This window comes from Sesamum indicum, linkage group LG8 (assembly GCF_026168435.1).
Source record: "Sesamum indicum cultivar Baizhima isolate 11 linkage group LG8, ASM2616843v1, whole genome shotgun sequence".
NCBI lineage: Eukaryota > Viridiplantae > Streptophyta > Magnoliopsida > Lamiales > Pedaliaceae > Sesamum > Sesamum indicum.
This window is the reverse complement of record NC_142664.1, coordinates 26,298,703-26,323,327: the sequence shown is the minus strand read 5'-3', so window position 1 is coordinate 26,323,327 and position 24,625 is coordinate 26,298,703. Positions and strand designations below refer to the sequence as shown.

The window sequence follows — 24,625 nt, the reverse complement described above, 5'->3', positions numbered from 1 at the left end:
TACTCCAATAGTTTATAGACAAATGACAAACCAATTTCTTGAAATTTACATTATTACATATACCAAGAGTTGAATAGTGTGGAAATAACCATCATCTAATCCCCAACATGTTATCTGTATTTAGGACATTACACAAGAAATGTTAGCCTTTTATTAGGATATTTTGTACAAAATCTCAAAAAGGGAGAGTGCACTTTCCAGTTGGGGAAAAATGTGAACCCTGAAAAGTTTTGAGGCGCATTTTGTAAAACCCGAAAAGATAGATGGGCACTTTAGCAAATCTCAAATCGTACAATTGTAGGATGTTTTGAGGAAAAAAAAGAAATTCTGAAAAATCATACTAAAACCCTCTGTCCTCTCAAGTAACCCGCCATTAGCATCCCTCTTAGCTCACGGAGATCGTTTTGTTGTTCGAATAGCGGAGGGCGGAATCGATTACGGTGTGATCTCCTTTGATTTTCATGCTCTTGTCTTTTGATTCTTTGGTTTCTATTTGTTGTGCTCTGTTTTACTTCAGTAGTTGTATAAATTTTCTGTGAAACAAGCATAAGAATTCGTATTAGCGAATTCGGAAAGAAATGTCTTTTTTACCTTAATATAGTTGCATTACATGCTTTTGACTAGGGTTTTAACTGAAGTTTGTTTTGTTCCTTGTTTCTTCTCGCAGGCGCATAATTTTTGTGCATCAGGAAAAAAAAATGGTATGTTTAGTTTTGAAGTCAGGATTAGGTTTTTCTTATGCTTTTACTCTTGGAAGTACGCTTTGATTTGGAGGCCAAGATTTGTTTTATTTAATTTTTTATTTGTGTGTATTTTATAGCTGCCACTTTCTCTGCTCAAGACTGCACAAGGGCATCCCATGGTACGTTTTCTCTTTTATCACCTTTTTTCTGTAGCTTTTGTTTGGGAACAAAGAGATTGTGCTTCTAGGTTGCGAGTCTCTTAATTCTAAGTTTTCATCTGAAAGCTGATAAAAGGATGGCCTAAGAGATGATAAAGTTAGGACCTTTATATTGGGATTATGACATTGCTCATGAAGTTCGGTTTTTCCTGTAATTGGTCTAGCCCCCACATGGTTGATTGGCTGGGCGGGCCTGAAGAAAGAATTTAGGAGTAACAGAAGAATGAAAGTTGCTCAGTACTGATTGCTTAAAAAAGGATTAACTGAAACTTCACTAAAATTTATCCATGGGTCTTAAGAATATAAGTTGAGCGAGGAGATCTAATTCAGCATCCATGTTTTAATAAGAATGGCTGAATGCTTTTTGTGTATACATTATATCTTTATGCTGATACATATACACTCTCCTCTATCTGAGACAATGGCTACGGTTTGGCAGTTGGTGGAGCTGAAAAATGGGGAAACTTACAATGGCCATTTAGTGAATTGTGACACTTGGATGAATATCCATCTGCGTGAAGTCATCTGTACCTCAAAGGTAACTGTGTCCTAATTATCTGTAAATAAATGCGCTATCTTATTTTATTAGTTTGGCAAGTTTATCTGGTATGGTTTTACTCAGAGCTATTGATTGATTATTATAGGATGGAGATAGATTTTGGAGAATGCCGGAATGCTACATCCGTGGTAATACAATTAAGTACCTCCGAGTTCCAGATGAGGTGTGCTAAGCTTTCTTATTTACAATGAACTTTATATAAGCTACGTTCTTATTGAGCCATATTCAGGTGCTGTTATCTAATTGCTTGGACAGACAGCTCTATAACAGCCAGATTGTTATTCATTTACTTCGGAGTAGCTACAGCCAAATTGAGTATATTTTACACAATCTTGGCTTTTCTTTTAATATACTGCCCATCAGGAGTAACTCCATGTAATTTGTCTTGATCTTGAATCAAATTCATTAAATGGGGATGAAAGCCTTGTTGCTGGACTCGCTACCACAACCTCAGGTCGCAGTCAAAGTAACTGTGGCAATCGGAATAGAGGGATAGTGAAGTCGGTTATTAGGGATTTGAAAGAACTTATAAATTTTAGGCAACTTACTATCCGTTTTCTGCTCTAATATCTTCAAAGTGGAAACTTTAGAGCCCGTTTGGTTGTGTTTTCAATGAGATTTTTTCCACTTTTCACTATTTGGGTAATTGGAATTTTGTTTGGTCAAGCCATTTTCATTGAGAATGCATTTCTATTTTAATTCTCAATTTTTTGAAATTATAGGTCACATGGATTTGTCATACTTGTCTTATCTTGTCAGCATGTCTTTTCTTGTTTCAAATCAATTAAAATTGTTTCAAATGGCAAGACTCACTTTGATTATTTTATAATTTCACATATTCAATCAATTTGGTCATCTGTCACATCAAAAATACATATACCTATATTCAACATTCTCATACCTATATACCTATATTTGGAAACAACTAATCCAAACATATTCTCAATTTTCGCACAAAAATCAATAAGCATTTCTACACATTTCCAATTGTTGGAAACTGAAAATGAAAATGAAAACACAACCAAACGGGCTCTTAGACTTTCAGGTAGCTAAACATGGTTTGAATAACTGGAGTAATGGCAAAATAGAATAGCTATTTTAATATCCATCATTCTTTGGTTAAATATTATGTTTTCTCCTGTTTTACTAGTAAGCTTTACTGATTGGAAGCGAAATAACTCTGATCCTGTTAGGTGGACCAAGCTTTCATCTATATAGATGTGAGTAATGTTCAAGCGTGGTTTTTGGATGTGAAGCAAGGTTATTTTCCTGGTTGATTAGGTGCTAAGATGATCGTTTCTTGGCTGTTTGAGGACTCTGTACTCTTAGTGACTCTATATCTCGTTCTTTCGCTTTGTTCCTGTGGATACCTATTAGAATTCTCAGTGAAATTGTAAACTCAGTGATTACATTTCTCATTCTTTTGCTTTATAAACTCAGTGAATATCTGCTGCTGATGCTTATTATTCTTGAAGCTAGAATTAGTAGATATCTTAAGGTTATTGCACATGGAATTATTTCAAGATTAGCTTACAACCGTTATAACTCGTTGGTCATCTTTAGTTTTTGATAGGCTTTTAGAATTCTATCTCTTGCTTGCTCTGGAATGATGTACCTTAGCCAAATCAGACGTTGATGTGCTCCAAAAGGTGTTGTCTGCTAATGCTTTTGTTTGCTGTCATTTGGAGGCTTTTAAGTTATTCTGCTTCTGGGCAGTGGCATAAGTCAAATGAGGCACCTTTTGTTGAAGTGCATCTATGTGACGATCAAAACAGGGATTGGTTGCTCTCTGACCAGGGCCTCTTTTTTTTTTTAAGCTTTTTTCTAGTGATTTTCTTTCTATGCTGCCAATGAAGCCTTCAGATGAACCCTGCCTTTGATAATTAATTGTCTTTTTCCCAAAGCTAACTACTAAAATGATCTTGCAAATGTCTAGGCTGTGCTGACATTTCTCTCCCTTTCTCGCCTTCTTTTTGTCTATGCAGTCATATCATTATGGTGCAGCTTTTTTTATTTTACCTTATTTTTTAAAAATTTCATTTTAAATGTTTCCAGGTTATTGATAAAGTTCAGGAAGAAACGAAGACCCGTTCAGGTATTACATGCTATCATGAATACGGCTTTGAATTTTTAAAACAAATAAATGCTGAATATTCAATTGAATCACGAGTCATTATCTCTCGGTTTTTTCGTTGGCTGGTTTTCATGTTGGAGTTCAGCAACTGAAATCTGAGTTCCAGCATGGTTACCTCATGAGTAATTGCTAACATGAGTTTTGGGTTTAACATAAACAGTGTTTCCTTGGACCTGGTCTCTATTTGTCCTAGTTAGTTACTTTAGAGATCCTACCATGAACAATGTAGAACTTATCTTGGAATACGCGTTCCACCTGACTTGAAAGCCCAATTTGAATTGCCACTGAAGAGGGTTGAAAGATATGGAGTTTAATGTGCTTTTGCTGTTTTACCCTTAAAAATAGTATCTGAAAATAAGGTGCAGCGGTCATTTCTTGAAATGTGAATTAGGTTACTTCTGCAAAGTAAATTGCTATGCAGACAAATGAGACATTATTTCTGAACTTTCAGAAAAGGACTGAGTTGTCCTGGCGAAAAATAATTCCTTTTCCCAGTGTTTAAGCAGCAGCAAAATTTATCTGTCATAAAACTTGTTTTTCAATCCCACCAGAGTTCAATATTGTAAAAATTACTCAATTTCAGCAAAGAAATTCTGATGCGGCAATGGTATGTGCATATCATGCATCATTATCTGCATGAGAATGGTGAAAACAGGAGTTCCGCCATGTTGTTTCTGTAAAATCGTTGCAATTATGGTAGGGTGCCAATAAAGAGATTGCAGGGTAGGTTCATGTTGATGGTTCACTGGATCAAATTGTGTAACAAATATCAACATATGCTTCATACTTTCATTGCATGGATTTCTAGTGCTCTGATATCTAAACTTAATAATATTGATCTTTTGTTGTATTGGTTTATGACTTACAGATAGAAAACCACCTGGAGTTGGACGAGGAAGAGGAAGAGGTAGAGATGACAATGCTGCTGGAAGGCCGTCAAAAGGGACCGGGCGTGGTATAGATGATGGAGGTTCCAAAGGTGGGGGGCGAGGAAAGGGTGTGGTCGGCAGCAAGTCTTCTGGCAGAGGTATTCATTGACATTTACTTTTTGCAACGTTTTCTTAGCGACAGTTGGTCCGGGTGATTGGCCAATAGTGGTATTGATTCTATAGATTTAGGACCACTTGGTGCAACTACTGAAGGTAAAAATTGACAAATATTGTAGAATTTGCACGGTAAGCCGACCATGATACTAATTCTGATGCAGCCTTCATTATTCTGAAGTGAATTAGTTTGTATGGTCCCATTTCTTTTCCTTATTTTTAAAATTGCAGAACTCGGAGTGCAGCCAGCTACTTGTTTTCCAATGATATAATTTGTGAATCAAATTTTGATGACAGGTGGAGGGCGTGGCCGTGGATGATGCGTCAAAGCTTGGGGGCTAATATATGTGCGAAGACTGCCCTTTTTATTGGCATGATATGTGTGTCAAAGTACAGAGGTAGAAGGAAGATGTTGGGCATGCTACCGTTTGGTAAAAATACGCAAGATAGAAGTTTGTTTCAGATGATCAAACATAAACACTGTTTCAATTCTTCTTTCGTTTGCTGGTGCTTATTTAAACCTGTATCAAGTATGATCGTGCAATATTTTGTACTATTGCCATGCTCAATATTTTTTCTAATTCAAAGTCCTTAGCGGCCAGAGGTTTTAAGATTTTGTTTCTTCTTTTCTTTTTTCTCTTGCGTGTCTCCTTTCTTTTTTGTCTCTTTTTTTTTTTTCTCTTACTAACTTCTATATTTACCCCATTATCTACAGGTGGTAAAAATTATTTTTTGTCTTTAACTAATATTCTTTCTCGTGTTTAAATATTCTATTTCAAAATTAATTATTTTTTTCATATTATCATTTATCTACAATAATAAATAACATATAATTATTTAAAATTTTATACACGCATTGGATGTGCCACATACAATTAGTGTATTTTCTTAATGGTTGACTAAATGATATGTATTGACAAGTTTGGAGTTAACTGCAACTTATCCCTTGTGAAATTTAAAAAGGCTAAAAATAACTCTAAACAAACCATCAAATAATAATAAAAAATAATTTTCTTTAATTATTTAATTAATTTTGTATTCAACGTCTTAGAGAGCATTTTGTATAGGGATAATTTGATGATTTATAAAACATTACAAAATGTTCCGTAAAGAAGTTGGCTATACCAATAAATTTGGTTTTGTGAAGAGTAGCAAAAATGGGACATCTCAGAGTGGTATGGTATGTGGTTATGTGATGAATTCGCACGCAAGCGGCGTTTGTCGGATTGGGAAGAAGACGACAATGAAGGAAATGATAGAGTAGAGACGCATTTTCAACAGAAAATTTGTTGAATACGCACACAGCCAGAGGCAGACGCAGTTGAGGGAGGCTGGTTGAGAGGTGATAATAGACTCTCACAGTGAGCAACAGCAACAGCTGCCATATGACGGATATCAAAGAGGATGTCGATCATCATCGCCATCTTATTCTTCCCACGGAAGCTCCAAAATTGCAAGAAGAAGAAGAAGAAAAGGCAAAGCCTCAGCAAATTAGCAAGCCAAAGCGGGTGGCTTCGCTGGATATCTTTAGAGGTCTCACTGTCGCGGTAAATCTCTTTAATTTTGTGTTGTGTAGCTGTAGCTATCTCAATTCTCGCTTGCTTTTCCACCTCTGCTTCTTCCTTTCTTTCTTTGTGTATGCTGTTCTCTTGTGCGTTTTTGCTGCTGCTGTTAACTGACAGAATTTATTGAAGTTGACAGTATTAATAAATGATGAAATCTTCTATTAATGTTTCATTCGTGTGCTTCTACTATACTACTATTTTTCATGGTTATTATGAACATCTCTTGTACTTTCTGATATTGAACTGCAGTTAATGATCTTGGTTGATGATGCTGGCGGAGAATGGCCCGTGATTGGGCATGCCCCATGGAATGGTTGCAATCTTGCTGATTTTGTGATGCCATTCTTTCTATTTATTGTGGGAATGGCCATTCCACTTGCATTCAAGGTTAGTGGTCTCTGCTTCCTGTGTTTGATCATTGAAGTATTTCTATTATTCTCATGCATTTGCCGCTGATTCATATGTGCAGAGAATACAAGATAGGATAACTGCTATCAGTAAAGTGATTTTAAGAACTTTAAAGCTTCTCTTTTGGGGACTCCTTTTACAAGGTTAGTTCTTTGGTTTAATCTCTGTGTCATCTGCATATTCTTAACTCTCTAATTGTATTACAATCTATAAGATCTCCTATAGGAAACTTGCCGCTTTGAATACGAAAATTACAGTTCAACTGACAGTTCTTTTCATCCCTACTTCCCGATATTTATATCAATTTTCTTCTGAACTATCATATCTTAAGAACATTCTAAGAGGAAACACTAATATTCAGCTACTCTTTTCGGACTAGCAAAAACAAAAATAACAAAGAAATAGTGGTTTGCTTCTATATATGGAGGTGACCCGTTGGTTGTTGATCTTTTTAGGAGGTTTTTCACATGCCCCCGACAAACTAACATATGGGGTTGACATGAAAAAGATAAGGTGGTGTGGAATTCTTCAGGTAAGTTGCATGACTTCCTTTAAGATTTGGATTGATATATCTTGACGGCTTGAAGGTTTAGTAAGAAACTAATATTCAGTGCTTTTCAGAGAATAGCGCTTGCCTATTTAGTAGTTTCATTTGTTGAAATCGCAACAAGAAATTCCCTGACAAAGGGCCTATTACCTGGAAAATTCTCTGTATTCAAGCTATATTTTTGGCATTGGTGAGTATGCCCTATGATCTCTATTAGTGGGTAGTCATTTATGTCTTTGAAAACTTTCAGTTCAATAATGTTTACGAGTTGCAGGATGGTTGGGGCATGTGTTTTGACTGTTTATTTGGGCACACTGTATGGAACTTACGTTCCAGATTGGCAATTCACGGTGCAAAATACAGACAGTTCTGATTTTGGGAAAGTTCTAACTGTAAGCCCTTTTTGACTTCAACCATTACGGAATATACCCTGTATACACAATCACATACATATATGCATATATAAAATAAAACTATGTCAATTTTATGAGACATTGATGTGATACTACCCTCAATCCTAGAACAATGTACAAAATGCATAAAAGTGACGCCATGGATGATGGTCGTCGAATCCACCAAAAATAATTCCTACGAACACTTTTGTAGATGTGTGAGTAGGGTCGAATCCACAGAGATTGGTTTTAAATTAATTCCTTCAAAAACGAAAATAATTAGGGGGAGTTTTGATTGGAAGAAGAATAAAACTAAAAAGCTAATAAAATTAGAAGAGATAAATATAAGAGAAGAGTATTCCAGTTAAAGATAGGATCACACTTAATTCCACGGTTGATCATAGATGCAAAGATAACAATTATTCATGATAGATAAATTGGTTATGGCCATTGGTACGACCTAACAACCTCACCTTTCCTTACCTTGTGGATAGCCAAGGAACGTCCGTTGACTAAATCCCTAATCAGTAAACAACCTTGGGAACGTCCTCAAGATTTAATTTACCGACAGCATTAAGAACTAGAAAGGCCCAATTCTAACCAATAAATTCCTACGAGGATTTATTTAAGTTAGATTGTGCATTCCCCACAACATAATCGAAAACTTCTACATAATCAATTATGTTGTGTTACCACTAGTTATCGAACTAAACAAACAATTACGGATTTGAAAGTTCAATTGGCTAGGCAAATATTCTTGACAATAAATCAGATTATTTGTAATAAAAGCACAGAGAACAACACAAGTACCAATATGAATAAAAGTAGAAAGCATAAATTAGATCTCACAACCCGTTGGATTTAAGCGTTCACCAAGTCTTCAACCGGAATGAGAGATTTAGCTAGACATGCTCATGGAAGAACGCATGAAAAGCAAAATAATATAAAAACGTAGAGAAATAGAAGAGTTCAAAAGTTGTCTCTTAAAGTGAATTACATCACCTATTTATAATAGCTAGATACCTAGTTCTACTAGGATTAGAAGTAGATTCCTAGTTGAACTAAAAGACTTATAGAGATAAAATTATAATCCTAGTTAAACTCTTCCTTCATCAGAGGTGGTCCAAGCAGTTCCAAACTCTTGCCAGAATTTGAGTTTGAGTCTTGTTTGAATTTCCATTTTGGTGCTTTTCTTCATTTTCCAATTCTTTTGTCCTAATGCTGCAAAATAATATTTAATTAGGAGTATTTGATCACAAAATAGGCTAAAATATTATATGAAATAAGTACAAAATGCGATTCTATCAAATATCCCCCCACTTAACCCTTTGCTCGTCCTCGATGCAAAGAGATAGAGATAAAATAGTTGAAGAAATTCATTCCAAACTTTATGGGTCGCAGACGAAAGTAACAAGCAAGAATCTAGTTAAGTGTTCAAAGAATAGTACATCATATGATAAAAGACAACTCAGCAAGCTTTAAACAAATTTTCACTAGATGATCTTCATGAAAACTAAGCATGGAAAACAAGTGGACTATGTTCTCATATCTCCCAATCTCTCGAGTGTTTTTGGTTGTTGAGTGTTTCGCTCAAATGCTTGTTATGAAAATGCTTCACCATAGGCTTGATTATACACCAAAATCTCCACCACTTATAAATATGCACACACTTGAATCAAGAGGTCTTATATTTTGGTTGTAATGGGGCTTTGGTTTGGGGGTAGGAAGAATAAGGAAAAATGAGGTGAAAATCCAAGGAACTAAATTAGAGCACCAAGTAATAGATGTAGGAATCCAAGCTTTTCAAAATTAATTTATCTCATGCTCTTTCATGTCCCACTTTCCTCGACTTGAACTATGCCTTTCTTTCGAAGAGAGAATTTTCTTTTTCTTCTCTTTTTTTTTTCTTTTTTTTTTCTTTTTTTTTTTTTTTTTTCTCTTTCTTTGTCTATTAAGGCATAGAACGAGATTGTCATGTGACATGTTAGCTCATAAACGTCCTTTACAATAATTGAGATATCCCCCCATTTAATGTCAAAACATATACTTAGAATACATCTTTGTTCTTTGACGCTCTACTAGTCCTTGGAAGGGCCAAACAAGGATAATAAAAAGACGGTAGAGTTTGTTTATACATAGGGTTGCATAACAAGAAATTAAGGCTTATAAGGCTCAAATGGGCTTACTAAGGGGATTTGTATGTAGGTGGTCTTTTTAAGCTAAAGGGGGTTTTATCCTAGTGCCTTTATCATTTTCAAGTGTATGCATAAAGATGTGGCCTCAATATGGTTCAAAGCAAGTTCTAGGAAGACAAAATCATGAAGCATTATCTCTCAAGAAAAGAAAAAATTGTAGATTTTCATGAGTGTATAAGCTCAAAATTCCTCTCTAGGTAGGTTATGTCCACCAATTTTCCACATTCAATTTTCAAATCAAATCACCATTTGCAAAAATAAGTTCTTAACCGTAAGTTGTCAGGAGTCATTAGATGCACATCCTTATCACACATTACCAAATTATTACTTGATTAGCCTAAGTCTTTGATCATAAAGCTAGTGTGAGGACAAGATAAAGTGATATTTGCTTCAACAATTATGGAAGGGGTGGCAAGCATCAATCAAAATAATTAATTCACCAAGACTCATTTTCTATCAAAGCAATCAAAACACCCTCCCCCCACTTAATTCCACATTGTCCCCAATGTGGTAAGCATGCATATTTAGGACGATAAAATAAGAGAAAGAGAGAAAGAGAGCGTCCCTTAGTGATTCGGGGGTAACTGTAGGAGCTCGAGAATTGTGAGACCTTGGATGAGAGGAAGAGTTCCTTGTGGATGTTCATACCTGCAAAAAAATCGATTTTAGTGGTATAACAACATTCACAAGAAGAGAGAAATAAACAATTGAGAAAAATAAAAGGACATGGGTTGCCTCCCAAGAAGCGCCTTTCTTTAGCGTCTTTGGCTAGACGTTGTTGTGGCTCAACTCAAATGAGTTAGACACTCTAAATCCACTTCTTCTATGTAATGCACCCGGTGATGGTGTGGATTTAGGAGAACTTGGCGGTCCATGTATGACTTCTTCCTCGAACTTATTTTGTCGTGAAAGACTTTATTCTTGTAAGTTTTTGGATTCGAGGTGAGACTTTCGGTAATTGCTGTCTTAAATGCTCCTCCACCATCGAACATAGCATTTTTTTGCACCAAAGGGTCAATAAAATCAATGAGAAAAATAGAATGCACATCATTAGAATATTTCATGGCGCCACCAATTTTAAAACTCATAACCTCATTATCAAATTCCATAGAGAGAATTCCGGCATCAACATCAATTTTGGTTTTTGAGGTTTTAAGAAATGGTCTTCCTAGCAAGATGGATGTAGAATTAGGAGAAATATCCCCCCTTATATCAAGCACATAAAAATCAGCAGGAAAAACCAATTCATTAACTTGCACAAGTACATCCTCAAGAACTCCTTTGGGGTAAACTACGGAATGATCAGCAAGTTGAAGAATAACCCCCGTTTTTTTCAATGGGCCAACATTTAAAGATTCATAAATGGTAAGAGGCATAATATTGATAGAAGCACCCAAATCACACATTGCTTTTTCTATTCCAATCTTTCCAATTTTGCAAGGGATAGAAAACGTACCTGGATCATTGCATTTAGGAGGTAGTTTTCGTTGAAAAATGGCAGATACATTTTCTCCCATACTTACCCTTTCATTATCTCTCAATTTGGATTTGTTGGTGCACAATTCCTTGAGAAATTTTGCATAGCGAGGTACTTGTTTAATTGCATTAAGTAGGGGAATATTTACCTCAACTTTGAGTAAAGTTTCAAGAATCTCCTTTTCCTCTTCCTCCTCTTTGGACTTGGATAATCTCTCTGGGAAGGGGGGTTTGGACATGAACACCTTGGAATTGTCCTCGCTGACTTGGTTGGGTTTTTCAATTTCTTTTGGAGGAATTTCGAATGCATCCTCTGTTTTGCCCTGTTGTGCGTGCCCACGCCTAGTGCTATTTTCGAGTTGTAGCTTTTTTTCACTGCACAAGGTAATAGCACTAACATTTTGTTTAGGATTAATAATAGTTTGGGAGGGAAACTTACCTTGAGACTCCAAACGGCTAACGGAGGAGGCCAGATGGCTCATTTGAGATTCCAAATTTTGTATGCTCAAGCGAGTTTCTTGTTGGAATTGTTGGGTGCTCAAGGCGAGTGTCTTCACGATATCCTCCAAGGGCGTACCATTATTGGGATTGGTTTGAGGTGGTGGTGGTGGTGGTTGGTGTGGAACTCTTTGAAAGTTTTGAGGTTGATTGTCATACCTCAAATTTGGGTGATCTCTCCATCCAGGGTTGTAGGTATTGAAAAATGGGTCATGTCTCCTTTGTTGTTGCCCAAAAAATCCACCGACGGTGTCAGCATGTTCGATTGATTCTTCGTGAAGTGTAGGACAAGCGTCGGTGTAATGTCCCGAAGATGTACATATCCCACAAGTTTTGACTTGTTGAATGCTTCCCCCTATAAATTTTTCAACAAGAGAAGTAAGTTTATCTAAACGTTCATCAATAGAAGTACTTACCTCGTTTACCCTTTGTGGGGGGTTGTCGTTTCTACTACCGAATTGTTGATTATTAGCCGCCATGGTTGTGATTAGTTTGCGTGCTTCGCTGGGAGTTTTGTCATACAAAGCACCTCCACTAGCTGCATCCACCAAGCTTCTATTTGCCTCAGACAATCCTTCATAAAAATATTGAATTAGAAGATGGTCGGGAATTTGGTGATGAGGGCAACTCTCCATCAATTGTTTGAATCTCCCCCAATACTCATAGAAACTTTCACCGGAGAATTGGCGTATTCCACTTATTTCCTTCCGGATGTTTGTAGTCCTTGAAGCGGGGAAGTAGTTCTCAAGAAATAGTTTCTTGAGCTCGTTCCAACTAAGAATAGATCCCGAAGGTAAGGAGTAGAGCCAATCTTTTGCTTTATCGCCCAATGAGAATGGAAAAGCTCTTAGCTTGACTTGTTCTTCGGTGACTCCTTGAGGTCTCATGCCGGAACACACCACATGAAATTCCTTGAGGTGTTTGTGTGGGTCTTCACCTGCAAGGCCACGAAAAATGGGAAGTAAGTGGATGAGACCGGATTTAAGTTCAAAATCAACATCTAAATTAGGATATTCAATGCAGAGTGGTTGTTGATTTAAGTCAAGCGAAGTCATCTCTTTGATCGTTCGTTCGGGATTTTGGGCCATGACTTCGTCTCTAGAGTTGTTAGACGTGGACACGTCTAACTCAGAGTCTGCTGCTGGTTTGGAAGAAGTAGAAGCCTCTTCCTTGTGTTGCTTGGTTTCTTTTCGGAGTCTACGAGTAGTTTTCTCGATCTCTGGGTCAAATTTAAGTTCACCTGTACGAGAAGAACGTGGCATAAAACCAAGTAACTAGAAAAAGAAATTAATTTAAAGACACCAATCCCCGGCAACGGCGCCAAAATTTGATGGTCGTCGAATCCACCAAAAATAATTCCTACGAACACTTTTGTAGATGTGTGAGTAGGGTCGAATCCACAGAGATTGGTTTTAAATTAATTCCTTCAAAAACGAAAATAATTAGGGGGAGTTTTGATTGGAAGAAGAATAAAACTAAAAAGCTAATAAAATTAGAAGAGATAAATATAAGAGAAGAGTATTCCAGTTAAAGATAGGATCACACTTAATTCCACGGTTGATCATAGATGCAAAGATAACAATTATTCATGATAGATAAATTGGTTATGGCCATTGGTACGACCTAACAACCTCACCTTTCCTTACCTTGTGGATAGCCAAGGAACGTCCGTTGACTAAATCCCTAATCAGTAAACAACCTTGGGAACGTCCTCAAGATTTAATTTACCGACAGCATTAAGAACTAGAAAGGCCCAATTCTAACCAATAAATTCCTACGAGGATTTATTTAAGTTAGATTGTGCATTCCCCACAACATAATCGAAAACTTCTACATAATCAATTATGTTGTGTTACCACTAGTTATCGAACTAAACAAACAATTACGGATTTGAAAGTTCAATTGGCTAGGCAAATATTCTTGACAATAAATCAGATTATTTGTAATAAAAGCACAGAGAACAACACAAGTACCAATATGAATAAAAGTAGAAAGCATAAATTAGATCTCACAACCCGTTGGATTTAAGCGTTCACCAAGTCTTCAACCGGAATGAGAGATTTAGCTAGACATGCTCATGGAAGAACGCATGAAAAGCAAAATAATATAAAAACGTAGAGAAATAGAAGAGTTCAAAAGTTGTCTCTTAAAATGAATTACATCACCTATTTATAATAGCTAGATACCTAGTTCTACTAGGATTAGAAGTAGATTCCTAGTTGAACTAAAAGACTTATAGAGATAAAATTATAATCCTAGTTAAACTCTTCCTTCATCAGAGGTGGTCCAAGCAGTTCCAAACTCTTGCCAGAATTTGAGTTTGAGTCTTGTTTGAATTTCCATTTTGGTGCTTTTCTTCATTTTCCAATTCTTTTGTCCTAATGCTGCAAAATAATATTTAATTAGGAGTATTTGATCACAAAATAGGCTAAAATATTATATGAAATAAGTACAAAATGCGATTCTATCAATGGACAATTAAATACAACCACATGAACTAATCTAAACATATTCTAAGTTCCACACAAAAACCAATACAAAAACAGAAAGCACGACAATATAATTGAAGATAGAAAAATGAGAATCAAATGTAACTAACACCTCTAAGTTTTTCGATGGCGATTCCTGCAACTTGCTAGTTGGCAAAAGCAAGATCTGAAAATTGTACAGATGCCTCCAGTTGCTTGTGACTTCGCATGCTTCTCTGCTTGAAATCTGTTCCATTATCAAGATCATTTCTGATAATTGTGCAGTCTTTTCCTTTAATGGCTTTTATTCTACGTAGCAAATCTTTATACTCAAAAGATGAGGAGAATAGAGGAATTTGATCATTGTCATCCCTTGTTATCTTTTATGTGTATTATCAATTGTTAGGAGAAGAAATTTTGATATTCAGGTGGCTTGTAACGTGAGAGGAAAGCTGGATCCTCCTTGTAATGCAGTGGGCTATATAGATAGAAAGGTGCTTGGAATCAATCACATGTATCCCCATCCAGCTTGGAAGAGATCCAAAGTAAGTAATTGTGTTGGATGCTGATCCTCCTTTTCTTACTTCATCTGATACTTGCCATTAGCGGTTTGATCGCCCTAGGTAATTTATGAGCTGAAGTTATGCAGGCTTGCACGAATAGTTCCCCTCATGAGGGACCTTTCCGGGCTGATGCTCCACCGTGGTGTTGGGCACCTTTTGAACCTGAAGGGATTCTAAGGTGGGTTGTGTTTCTTTACCTTATCAACATAACAAGGAAATTAATTGCTCCTGCTAACTGGTCCTAGGGTTGGATTACAACCCTGTGTCAGGTCAAAGTTATATGTTGGAAACCGTATCTCATTTTTGCTAAGCACTAAATCTATTTGCTATATATTCAGATTGATCTAGGTTGTTACTGTGTTTGATTAACATAAGCATACATGCGATGTCATTCAATCAGTAACTCAAAATCAATAGAGTAGAAACAAATAGCAGAGTTTAAATGGCCCATCCTGGAGAGGAAAATCGGAGAAATAACAAAACAACAGGCTGTTTACTGTTTACTTGAGCATGCAGTTATTCCTGAGAATTTTACTCCATAAATTTCTCATAATCTCATGAATCAACTAGCTTGACTCTTGCTGCTAACATTGCAAGACATGTCCCCATCCAGCTCTGAGGAAGTCTTGCAAATGACTTTACAGTGCTGAATTTCCATTGATTCACTGTATGCTATTTTGGTTTTTAAGTGCAGCTCAATTTCTGCTATCCTGTCCACAATTTTTGGAGTTCATTTTGGTCATGTTCTTGTACATATGAAGGTCTGCCCCAAACTGTATAATAGCATTTTTTTTCACAAAATTTATTGTTGCTGCGATTTGATGTGATATGATTCTAGGGTCATTCGTCTAGACTTCAACATTGGACTATCATGGGGCTTGGCCTTCTCATTCTAGGAATTATTCTTCATTTTACGGATGGTAAGTTTGGAAGACCGTGAAATGGCGATTGGTGCATCTCTCTCTTTCTTTTATTTTTTATCATTATAATGAAAATCTTCTATTGCAGCAATTCCTCTAAATAAACAACTGTACACGCTCAGCTATGTTTGTGTAACATCTGGAGTAGCAGCATTAGTGTTCTCGGCTTTCTACATAATGGTACAAAATCTAAAAGATAATAGCCTCCATGTCTCAATTTAAATTCTTAATAGTGATATTTTCTGCTAATTAAAAATCATTGGTTCATGTCTTTGTCTGATGATTTCCTGGTGTGGTACTTTCGCCTTAGATTGCTACAGTAATTCTTTTGAGAAAGAGACATAATGTTGCATTCGGTTAGTCATAGATTGTCATTCATGAATCCTTGTCCTTGTAACATTAAAGCCCTTAAATATCAGGACCCTGGTTTATTGCTGTTTGAAATCCAAGAGCACTGGTTGTACACCAACCAATTCACTTTCAGAAGCCAAAACGTACACCACAGTGGCCTTTGCTTAAAGGTCTGACAAGGTTTTGAACAACCCGTGACTCTCTATTTTGGTAGCAAACATCGTAGCATAAGGGATGAAATTTTATACAGTAATATGCAGCAACTGAATCACTTTGGGTAAGAGGGCCTCCACTTAAAGCTATCTATCTTAGTCTATCTGACAATTTACTGGAAGTAGTTGAAAATAGAAAACAATTCATATTGTAGGACTCATGAGAAGTCTGACCATACCTGTCTTCACCTGACTAGATTAACCCTCTTCTTCGCCAGGTTGATATATGGAATTTTAAGTACCCCTTTCTGCCATTGGAATGGATTGGAATGAACGCTATGCTGGTTTATGTGATGGCAGCTGAAGGTATCTTTGCAGGATTTGTCAATGGTTGGTATTATGATGATCCTCATAATACATTGGTAAGTTTGCAAGTTACTTATTGTTGGGTATTAATAGTATCATTCTGGAGAAAATGATCAAAAGGTTAGGTTGTGACTTGCTCAAGCAATCAAGAATTGCACGAGGAAGATTTAATTCAGATGTTCAGAGAAATGAAATGAACAAAATAGAGATGAAATATGCAACTAATAATGTTTGTTCAATGAAATTTGCACACTGATTTGTTATATACAAGGCCATTACATAGACATGAAACGACCACAAGACAAAAACATCACCAACGGTTAGTCCTTTGTTTCAACATTTACCCCAACTTTTTGTACCACCAAACTCTTCAACAGTAAATGCTGAAGACATAAGTCCTAATTCTACACTTTTAGCCCCACTATGTATTTTGCATGTTCGCATTACAATCATTATTTTTTACACCTCTATTTAATTTGAAATGCTGATGTTATTTTTAATTACTTCAACTTGTCTGATAACACTGCTTTAGTAAGAGGATTTGCATGTTGCTCTTCAATGTTGACAAGGGTATACTAAATTTCTCCATTATAGACAAGATATTTGATAACATGGTGACAAAGTTTTATGCGGTTCGTTCTTCCATGAAATTCTGAATTTTCTGTTATAGTAACAAAGACATGTCACAATTTTGTTGTGTAATTGTTTCAAGAATTCTTTGAAGTGAAACTGTTTTAGATGCAGCACTATTGGTAACAGTTATTTTGTTTCTGCTGAAGAAAGTGCAACAGTCTTTACTTTTTGGACGACCAAGAAATTGATTTTCTTCCTATGCGAACAATACATATTTGGAAGTGCTTTCCTTAATGTCAATAAATCTGAACCAGTCGCTCTCTTTTGCTAACAAGGTGGTTGTTACGCATTACACATTATTAGTTTTAACATCTATGACTTGCTTCATGTTTTTGTGCATGTACTAGCTAAACAGATATTACCGACGAAGTTTATCAGTTACACACTAACTATATATGGCCAGACTTCAGCTAGAGTAGACTGAAAATGCTTGATTTAGAGAAAACAAAGTATGAGTCTTAGTAGATTTACTCTTGGCTTACCGTGAGGACCATATCTGTTTTATAAGTTTTCCAGTTTCCATACGATTGCAGCACGATTAGTCAATAAATCCAACTTTTCATAAAAATAGGGCCTATAGTGAAATATCATTCATCTAGTCATTGAAAAATCTGAGAGAGTGGACATTTTTTGTGCAACTGCTACATCTCAAGAATAGTTTGCATCACCCCTCTTTGCTTTATTTCACTTCCAACATTTTAAGCCTGTATGTCTGCAGATACATTGGATTCAGAAGCACATTTTCATTAAGGTCTGGCATTCAAGAAGAGTTGGAATCCTACTTTATGTTATCTTCGCTGAAATACTGTTCTGGGGTATTGTTGCCGGCATATTGCACAGATTGTCCATATATTGGAAGCTTTAACTAGTTGCTCATCAAGTGCTTCACAGCTTGGTGACCTCAAGACGAACTGATCTTAAATTAATTGAATCCAGTATTGTTGTGGGAACGAATTTTATCTATTACAAGAATTCAAAAACTTTAGGCTATCGGTTGTTGATTTGCATTTTTGCTTTCCGTTTGATATTAGTGTCATGTGGATAGGAAGCAATATGTACATATGTGTGTATCCAAAAATTATCCTTATGGCATTTTAGTTATCAGTATCACCACTCATTTCATCATCTAGGAAAGTTTTTCTACCACTTTCTAGCATTAAGATATTTTTTTTCCTTCTGAGTTCCTTGTCCCTAATTACTCTTGACCTTTGGAGTAGCAAGATGCATACATTTTAAAGGAGGGGGCAAAATAAAAAATTTATATATTTTTCTTTGCTTACATCAGTCCAAATTCTAATAGAAAAGAGTCAAATGTAAATAGCGAAGTTTCAGAGGGAGTGTAAGTATAATTTCAAAATTCCTAGAAAAAATATAATTTAACATTTTTGGAGAGGGTGTAAATATAATTAACCCTATTTAATGTTACTTGTTATTTTTCAGTAATTTAGGAATTACTTTTCGTTAGCTTTTATTGACTTTATTAATTCATTATATTTAAATATGTTTGTTATACCATAAAAATATTTTATACTATTTAAATACATCAAATATGCATTGACCGTGGCAGAGTTCATTTATGGGCACACTACTTGACCTGTTAAACCTAATCCGAAACCAACACAGTAAACCTAATGTTTTGAATATTCAGCATATCATAGAACCAAAAGTACATAACATAGGTTCTCAAATCATATTACAAACGCCCAATAGAGAAATATGATGGATAGGCATGACCAAAATAATAGTTTCATAATCGAATGCGTTATCCAACATATCCAAATAGAAACAGAAACTATAAAATTATATGGTTTGATGATATTGAATAGATTTGAACTTCCATAATGTCCACATCTTTCAATGCAAGTAGAAAACGAGTGATAGTTCTAGAAACAAAGTTTTGACAACAAAACAAGAATTCCTATATACAAATGCTTTGCAGATCCTCTTCTATTCAAATCCCTGTTGTTAATAGTTCTGGAAACAAAGTTTTGACAACAAAACAAGAATTCCTATATACAAATACTTTGCAGATCCTCTTCTATTCAAATCCCTGTTATCTGATAAACAACGACACATAGTTATCGGGAATCGGAATAAAAATTTTGCAAAAAATACGTCAATTTAAACACATATTGTTCAATGTAAAGAGAAAATATACACACCATTGTTATGTAGAAACAAGAATGACTAGTTAGATTGTCCGCACACAAAACTTATTACAATAGACACAGGTGTCTAACTATTGTTTATCATGTGTTCCGTTAATCCAAACCCACCATTCACCGACAACTACAATTGTTTATATATATAAACACACACACAACAAGAACAACAACTATAGTCATTTATAAGCAGATTGTCAGACTTTGCAGCAACTCACTAAAAATGAAAAAAATAATCATCTTTAACGTTCAATTGACGGGGGAACAGAAGAACTGTCTTACGTTTCTCAGTAACACAACTTACCACAATTACTAAGAAACCTACAGGATAAGTTTTACAACTATTATCCGTTTGTCAATAAAAAGTAATAAACAAATTTAACAGAATAACCCGTTCTATTAAGTTTCATCCAGTAAACTAACCAGCCCAACCATATGATAGCCTTAGGGACCGACAAAACATAGAAATGCAGTCAGTTATGCCGAACCAAAAAAGATACCTAATTTGGAGAACCAATCACAACTTACCTTCAGATGTCTCAGCAGATGAAAATTTGGAATTTGGGCGCTTCAGCTCCTACATTCAAGTAGTTTACATCAAGCACGACTTCCCCAAAATCCTCTGGAAAACGACACAACACTTCCATTACATCTTGGTTCTTATAATCTCCAAGAATGGTGATGCAGAGATATGTATAGTTTGCAGAATTACATAATAAGTCAAACCTTCATATAGTGTCCTTGCAAAATTTACATATTCAGGTATGAGATCTTGGAAAATGATTCCTTCAGGGTGCGCATCCAGGACAACTAAGACTCCTGCAGATAAGAATGTTTTACGAAGTCAAAGACCTTATGAGACTGCAAAAACATCCAAGGTCTGTTTTCTAATCCAACAAATTATTCATCTCAAAAGTGCAGAAACAATAACATAAAATAAGATTTTTCTGAAAATTACAAAACTTATATCCCTTCGATATATATAAATATAACTAAAGGAAAGGCCTTCAAGGCCGACACTCAGAAAGAGATTCCCATATAAGCCTTTTTGGTACTAAGAAAATACATCGAAAGGTAATGACTAAAAGCACAAGGACATATAACACAGAATATGAGTCAAGCTTACAAGGAGGACCATCCATGCATTCTTCTCTTCAATGTAACAATTTTAACAAGCATCTCTAGTTTGTCTTAATTCTCTTTTGTTCATTAACTTTTGTTCTTTTCTAACCAATGATTCCGTTATTTACCTACATTTACTACCTTAAGTATTTTACAGATAATGAAATTTTATAACGAGTCATTGCAGGTTTATTACAGAAAGTGCGATAGTTGCACAAGCAATCATGAGTGGTTATAGTGCTTGATTCAGGAAATACCCCATAACCCAAAAGATTTTGCTAAGAAAAACAGGAGATATAGTTCACTCAAATCAACATAATATTGTGAATTGTCATTACTAGCAGTACAAATTTACCCAATTAGACAAGGTGAGAATAGATACCTGGTGCCAGCCATGCATTCGAAGAACTACTTGGCAATGGAGCAAGCCACAAGATATTTCTCAAATTCATTGAATCATCATAAGGAACATTAGATCCTGAGAGAAACCAATTGCTCAGTTAAAGATTTACACAACAATAAAAGATTCTCATCCCAATTCTACATGTACGTCTTCCCCTGATGATTCCTAGCAGCAGTATTTTAAAAGATCACTTGACTGGCAAAGAATAATCGATTGACATTAATCTTCCACAGTATACTTCTTTAACTAACTTACCTACTTGGCAATAGCCCATATTGCAAGGAAAAAGTTCTTTGTCATAGGCAGGGTACTCCTTTGCATGAAACCTGTAAAAATGTGCATCATGAACTCAGAAATAAGATATTATAACCAGATATTAGCTTTGGGAAAAGACAAAACCTAGGCATCAGTCGTAGTCTCTTTCTCTGAGCACACTCCTTGTACATTTTTATGATGACTAGTAAGAGGTACATAGGTTTGCCATGTTCTCAGTTTTATTAAAGGAAAATATCATGATCGTGCTTAATACTTCTAAGCAATTATTTACAATAATTGCTGCTAAATAACAAAAACCTTCAAAGCTATTTTTAGTGTTATAATACAGTTTTAGGAGACAACAATGATGTTATTTTCATAATTGCAATAAAAATTAACAATACAAAAGTTATACTTAAGTTGGACAAAAGAATTGCAAGAAAACTTCAAAACTCTTTGTAGTTTTATTATTAAAAAATAATATAATATTAATATCATATTTCAGAAAATATTTATATTATATGGATTGTTAACGCGTAAAGTGGAGAAATTATAAATATTTACCAAACAAATTGAGATAATTTCATTAGACTTGGTCACATAATTCAAAGAAACTTTGCATATTCTGATAAGTTAAATGACCAATAACTTTAAATCCTAATAAAAATTTCTAACCAAGAATCTCACGTGTTAATAACAATGTTTATTAAGTATTAACATAATTGTCATTAGAACTATCACAAGGCTATTGGACCACAAATTCAGAGAAAGTTTCATACATTTACAATAGTTAAGACATATGGATAGATTACGCACTTCATGTTGATTTCAGCAGAATCACATTAGTGATTCCTTTTTAACAGTGTGGGACCTTCTTGTCAGTACCCACTTCTAAACTAGTTCAGAGTTTCTCAGAGTAGTCCCATTAACTCAGTGAAGCAAGTCCTGCCTTTGTTTACTAATGGTTGATGCACAGCTTTTTAACCACACTGCAGCTCCATCCATACAGGTTTGTGGTAAACAAGTGTAAAGTGCAAAGTCACAAATAAGTATCATAACAGCTCTGGGGTTCACTGCTTTACTAATGAATACCTCTAAAGCCAATCAAAGTGCTGCATGATCCATTTTGATAAAGTACTAAGTTGGAAAGGTATATATATAACTCGAAAAATCTACAAACAACAATGACTAGCATACAAGAAAAGCAACATTCACATCAAGAAGTACTTAGGTGAGCTCCAATTACACACCTCACCTTATCACTTAAGTTTTAACTAAAACAATACTACAGATTATTCAGTAAATTCATATCAAACTAGTTTGATAAGTTACCTGAAAGAATTCGTCTACAATTTCCTTTTACTTCTCAACCATTAGGGTTATAAATTACAAGTACAAAATTACTGACACGTGAAGATAACAAATTAGTTCATGCACGACTTCATATCCTAACCTGCAAAAATCTCTAAATAAGAGAGTTGCTTCATGTTTCAACTTACAAAATACCAAGTCTTCCAGATTCCTTGGCAAGGAAAAGGTGACCATGGAAAAAGTCATAGCGACTCAGAGATACATGCAGCCCTACGCTGGGACCACGCTCAACAATAATTTCAAACAAGAATTCTAGGTAAGAATTCAACCCCTACAAAAATGGAACTTTCACACTGCGTTAACTAAGGAACTGGAGAAAAGACGACGAACAAACACCACATTAAAAGCTATTATCACCATGTCTCATACCTCATTTACAAATCGCCTCCCATAAGGAGTTCTAGTGAGCTCACACCGATCTTCATTTGATCCCTCAACATCAGGAACCTGTATTTTCATAAACAACATTGCCCACACACTTTATTCCAAATATTGATTTCCTAGTAACATTTCACAGATTGCGTCTGTCATAAACAACATTGCCCACACACTTTATTCCAAAAATAGATTTCCTAGTAACATTTCAGATATAGCGTCTGTAATGCACCATAGTTCTCTACAACTCCAATTTAATACCCATTAAACATACAAGTTACAATCAGAAATGCATGTGCTCAATTAACGTACTTGGCAATATAAACACATGAAGGGTCAAAGAGGAATGCCCAGATTTTCAAGATCAATCAGGTTAAATGTAAGATGCAGCCAACACCAAGACGTAATATAGTAGACAACTGGAAAAGAAACAAAAGAATGGTTTAAAGAGACATGAAAATGCTCACAGGAATAATAGTTGGATCAAGCGTTCGGTGAATCGCCCCAGGGTCAGCGCCGGAGTCAACAGCGAGGCGAGCCAGCTCTAATACAGGAGCTGGCGGCGACAAAATCAACTCATCTATTTCTTTTCCGCTCCGATTCCGCGATAGACTCAGTTTCGATCTCAACGACCGCCGAGCGGGTACGGTTTGATTATAGGGAACAAGGAATTTGAAGCATGACCTGAGGTCTCGTGCAACCTGAGAGTTGACGGACTCCGCCTGCGGGGGTGGGCCGAGAAGGGAGAGCAAGTCCGAGACGGTGGCTTTGGGCCTGGTTGTTGGGGAGAGAGTGTAAGAAGCTTTCGTTCTGGGCTTTCTAGGGAACAGAAAAGTGGCGGTGGCGCCGGTGGTGAGGGAGGCAGCCCCGGCGAGAGAGAGGGAGAAGAGGACGACGAATTTGAGTGAGAGTGATGATGAGCTGCTCATTCCTCTCTTCCAACTCCCTCTCTCTCTCTCTCTCTCTCTCTCTCTCTTCTCTGAAGTTCATTTCCAAAATTAGCTTCGTTTGAACAACATAAATAAAATTACACCATAACCCAAAATAAAACGCAATTTAAAATGTTCTGAGTGAGTTTTTTTTGGATATTTTTAATTTATAAATAATAATAAAAACTAGTAGCCTATTTGTTTATATTCATTTTCACTTTTTAATTTTTGAAACAATAATTAAAATAAATTAAAACATATTTGTTTATATATTTTTTATTATAAATATATCAATTTAACACCACAATTCAACATATAACGCAATTTAAAAACATATTTGTTTATATGAAATTTTATTAGAATATATTGATTTGTAAGCACAGTCTAATACAGAATGCAATTTCATTAACTAATAGCTTTCTAATTTTCGCAAAATAACAATATATCCCTTAAGTTGTAATGGTAAATTGTAAATATACCCTTATTCATTATAAAAGTTTAAGCAAAAACATATCCATTCCCTCTAAGGAAGTATATCTATAATTTTACAAAAGCCGGAAGAAATGTTTGTATATGAAACCTAAGATCAATCCAATTAACCAAGTGGTTTAAAGTATTGCCCCCAAAACCCGGAAAAAACAACATGGACAGGATCCCAACTAGAGGCAAAGTTAGTGAATTTCTTGCAAAATAGGTGTGGGTAAATATGTCTTGGAGTAGTCTGTGTAGGATTTGGTAGAGGCATAAATTGCAGCAGCACAGCTTTACAGGCACATTAATGTAGTACATCCCTCCTCAACGCTATGGCCTATACCACAGCTGCACACATAATTTCCT

At 35.6% G+C, this 24,625-nt stretch overlaps 3 protein-coding genes and 1 non-coding gene across 10 annotated transcripts; 3 read left to right on the top strand and 1 right to left on the bottom strand.

Moving 5' to 3' along the window:
• Positions 1–286: 286 nt before the first annotated feature.
• On the top strand, positions 287–5,250 carry EMB1644 (Small nuclear ribonucleoprotein family protein). The gene is made up of 8 exons (XM_011089130.3): positions 287–440; positions 668–701; positions 821–862; positions 1,341–1,439; positions 1,546–1,623; positions 3,516–3,555; positions 4,463–4,621; positions 4,935–5,250. The coding sequence occupies exons 2-8, from the start codon at positions 699–701 to the stop codon at positions 4,955–4,957; spliced, it is 444 nt and encodes a 147-aa protein (XP_011087432.1). The 5' UTR covers positions 287–440; positions 668–698; the 3' UTR covers positions 4,958–5,250.
• Positions 3,062–3,258, top strand: LOC148787332 (small nucleolar RNA snoR127). The gene has a single exon (XR_016067115.1). It is a non-coding gene; the product is annotated as a small nucleolar RNA snoR127 (small nucleolar RNA).
• A 539-nt stretch (positions 5,251–5,789) lies between the features above and the next one.
• On the top strand, positions 5,790–18,296 carry LOC105168919 (heparan-alpha-glucosaminide N-acetyltransferase-like protein (DUF1624)). 3 transcript variants are annotated; one of them, XM_011089124.3, is made up of 13 exons: positions 5,797–6,184; positions 6,452–6,589; positions 6,672–6,753; positions 7,066–7,142; positions 7,232–7,347; positions 7,432–7,549; positions 14,615–14,731; positions 14,836–14,927; positions 15,444–15,510; positions 15,588–15,669; positions 15,758–15,849; positions 16,451–16,594; positions 17,890–18,296. In XM_011089124.3, the coding sequence occupies exons 1-13, from the start codon at positions 6,023–6,025 to the stop codon at positions 18,034–18,036; spliced, it is 1,434 nt and encodes a 477-aa protein (XP_011087426.1). In that variant the 5' UTR covers positions 5,797–6,022; the 3' UTR covers positions 18,037–18,296. The 3 variants fall into 3 exon arrangements, with proteins under 3 accessions (XP_088739361.1, XP_011087428.1, XP_011087426.1); XM_088883235.1 differs by lacking the exons at positions 16,451–16,594; positions 17,890–18,296 and adding an exon at positions 16,089–16,228 and having other exon boundaries at positions 5,790–6,184; XM_011089126.3 differs by lacking the exons at positions 7,232–7,347; positions 7,432–7,549 and having other exon boundaries at positions 5,796–6,184.
• LOC105168920 (T-box protein) lies at positions 13,797–23,867 on the bottom strand. Of its 5 annotated transcripts, XR_016066674.1 has the most exons (10): positions 23,327–23,867; positions 22,854–22,931; positions 22,613–22,755; positions 21,114–21,184; positions 20,838–20,933; positions 20,060–20,152; positions 19,862–19,955; positions 16,412–16,638; positions 14,320–14,433; positions 13,797–14,102 (listed from the first exon to the last, which is right to left on the bottom strand). XR_016066674.1 is itself a non-coding variant. In XM_011089128.3 (8 exons), exons 1-7 carry the CDS (start codon positions 23,786–23,788, stop codon positions 19,873–19,875), a joined length of 1,026 nt encoding a protein of 341 aa, XP_011087430.1. In that variant the 5' UTR covers positions 23,789–23,867; the 3' UTR covers positions 18,967–19,228; positions 19,862–19,872. The 5 variants fall into 5 exon arrangements, 1 of the variants encoding a protein (XP_011087430.1); XR_016066672.1 differs by having other exon boundaries at positions 14,320–16,638; XR_016066673.1 differs by having other exon boundaries at positions 13,797–14,433.
• Between the last annotated feature and the right edge of the window lie 758 nt (positions 23,868–24,625).

Excerpts from the sequence above, each read along its gene's own strand:
- EMB1644 (XM_011089130.3), top strand. Across the intron at positions 1,440-1,545 it reads AAGTCATCTGTACCTCAAAG|GATGGAGATAGATTTTGGAG; the intron begins GTAACTGTGTCC and ends TGATTATTATAG. Across the intron at positions 3,556-4,462 it reads AGAAACGAAGACCCGTTCAG|ATAGAAAACCACCTGGAGTT; the intron begins GTATTACATGCT and ends TATGACTTACAG.
- LOC105168919 (XM_011089124.3), top strand. The coding sequence starts at position 6,023 with ATGACGGATATCAAAGAGGATGTCGATCATCATCGCCATCTTATTCTT. Across the intron at positions 7,550-14,614 it reads ATTTTGGGAAAGTTCTAACT|GTGGCTTGTAACGTGAGAGG; the intron begins GTAAGCCCTTTT and ends TTTGATATTCAG. Across the intron at positions 16,595-17,889 it reads ATGATCCTCATAATACATTG|ATACATTGGATTCAGAAGCA; the intron begins GTAAGTTTGCAA and ends GTATGTCTGCAG.
- LOC105168920 (XM_011089128.3), bottom strand. The coding sequence starts at position 23,788 with ATGAGCAGCTCATCATCACTCTCACTCAAATTCGTCGTCCTCTTCTCC. Across the intron at positions 22,932-23,326 it reads TTGATCCAACTATTATTCCT|GTTCCTGATGTTGAGGGATC; the intron begins GTGAGCATTTTC and ends ATGAAAATACAG. Across the intron at positions 19,956-20,059 it reads TGCAAGGACACTATATGAAG|AGGATTTTGGGGAAGTCGTG; the intron begins GTTTGACTTATT and ends GTCGTTTTCCAG.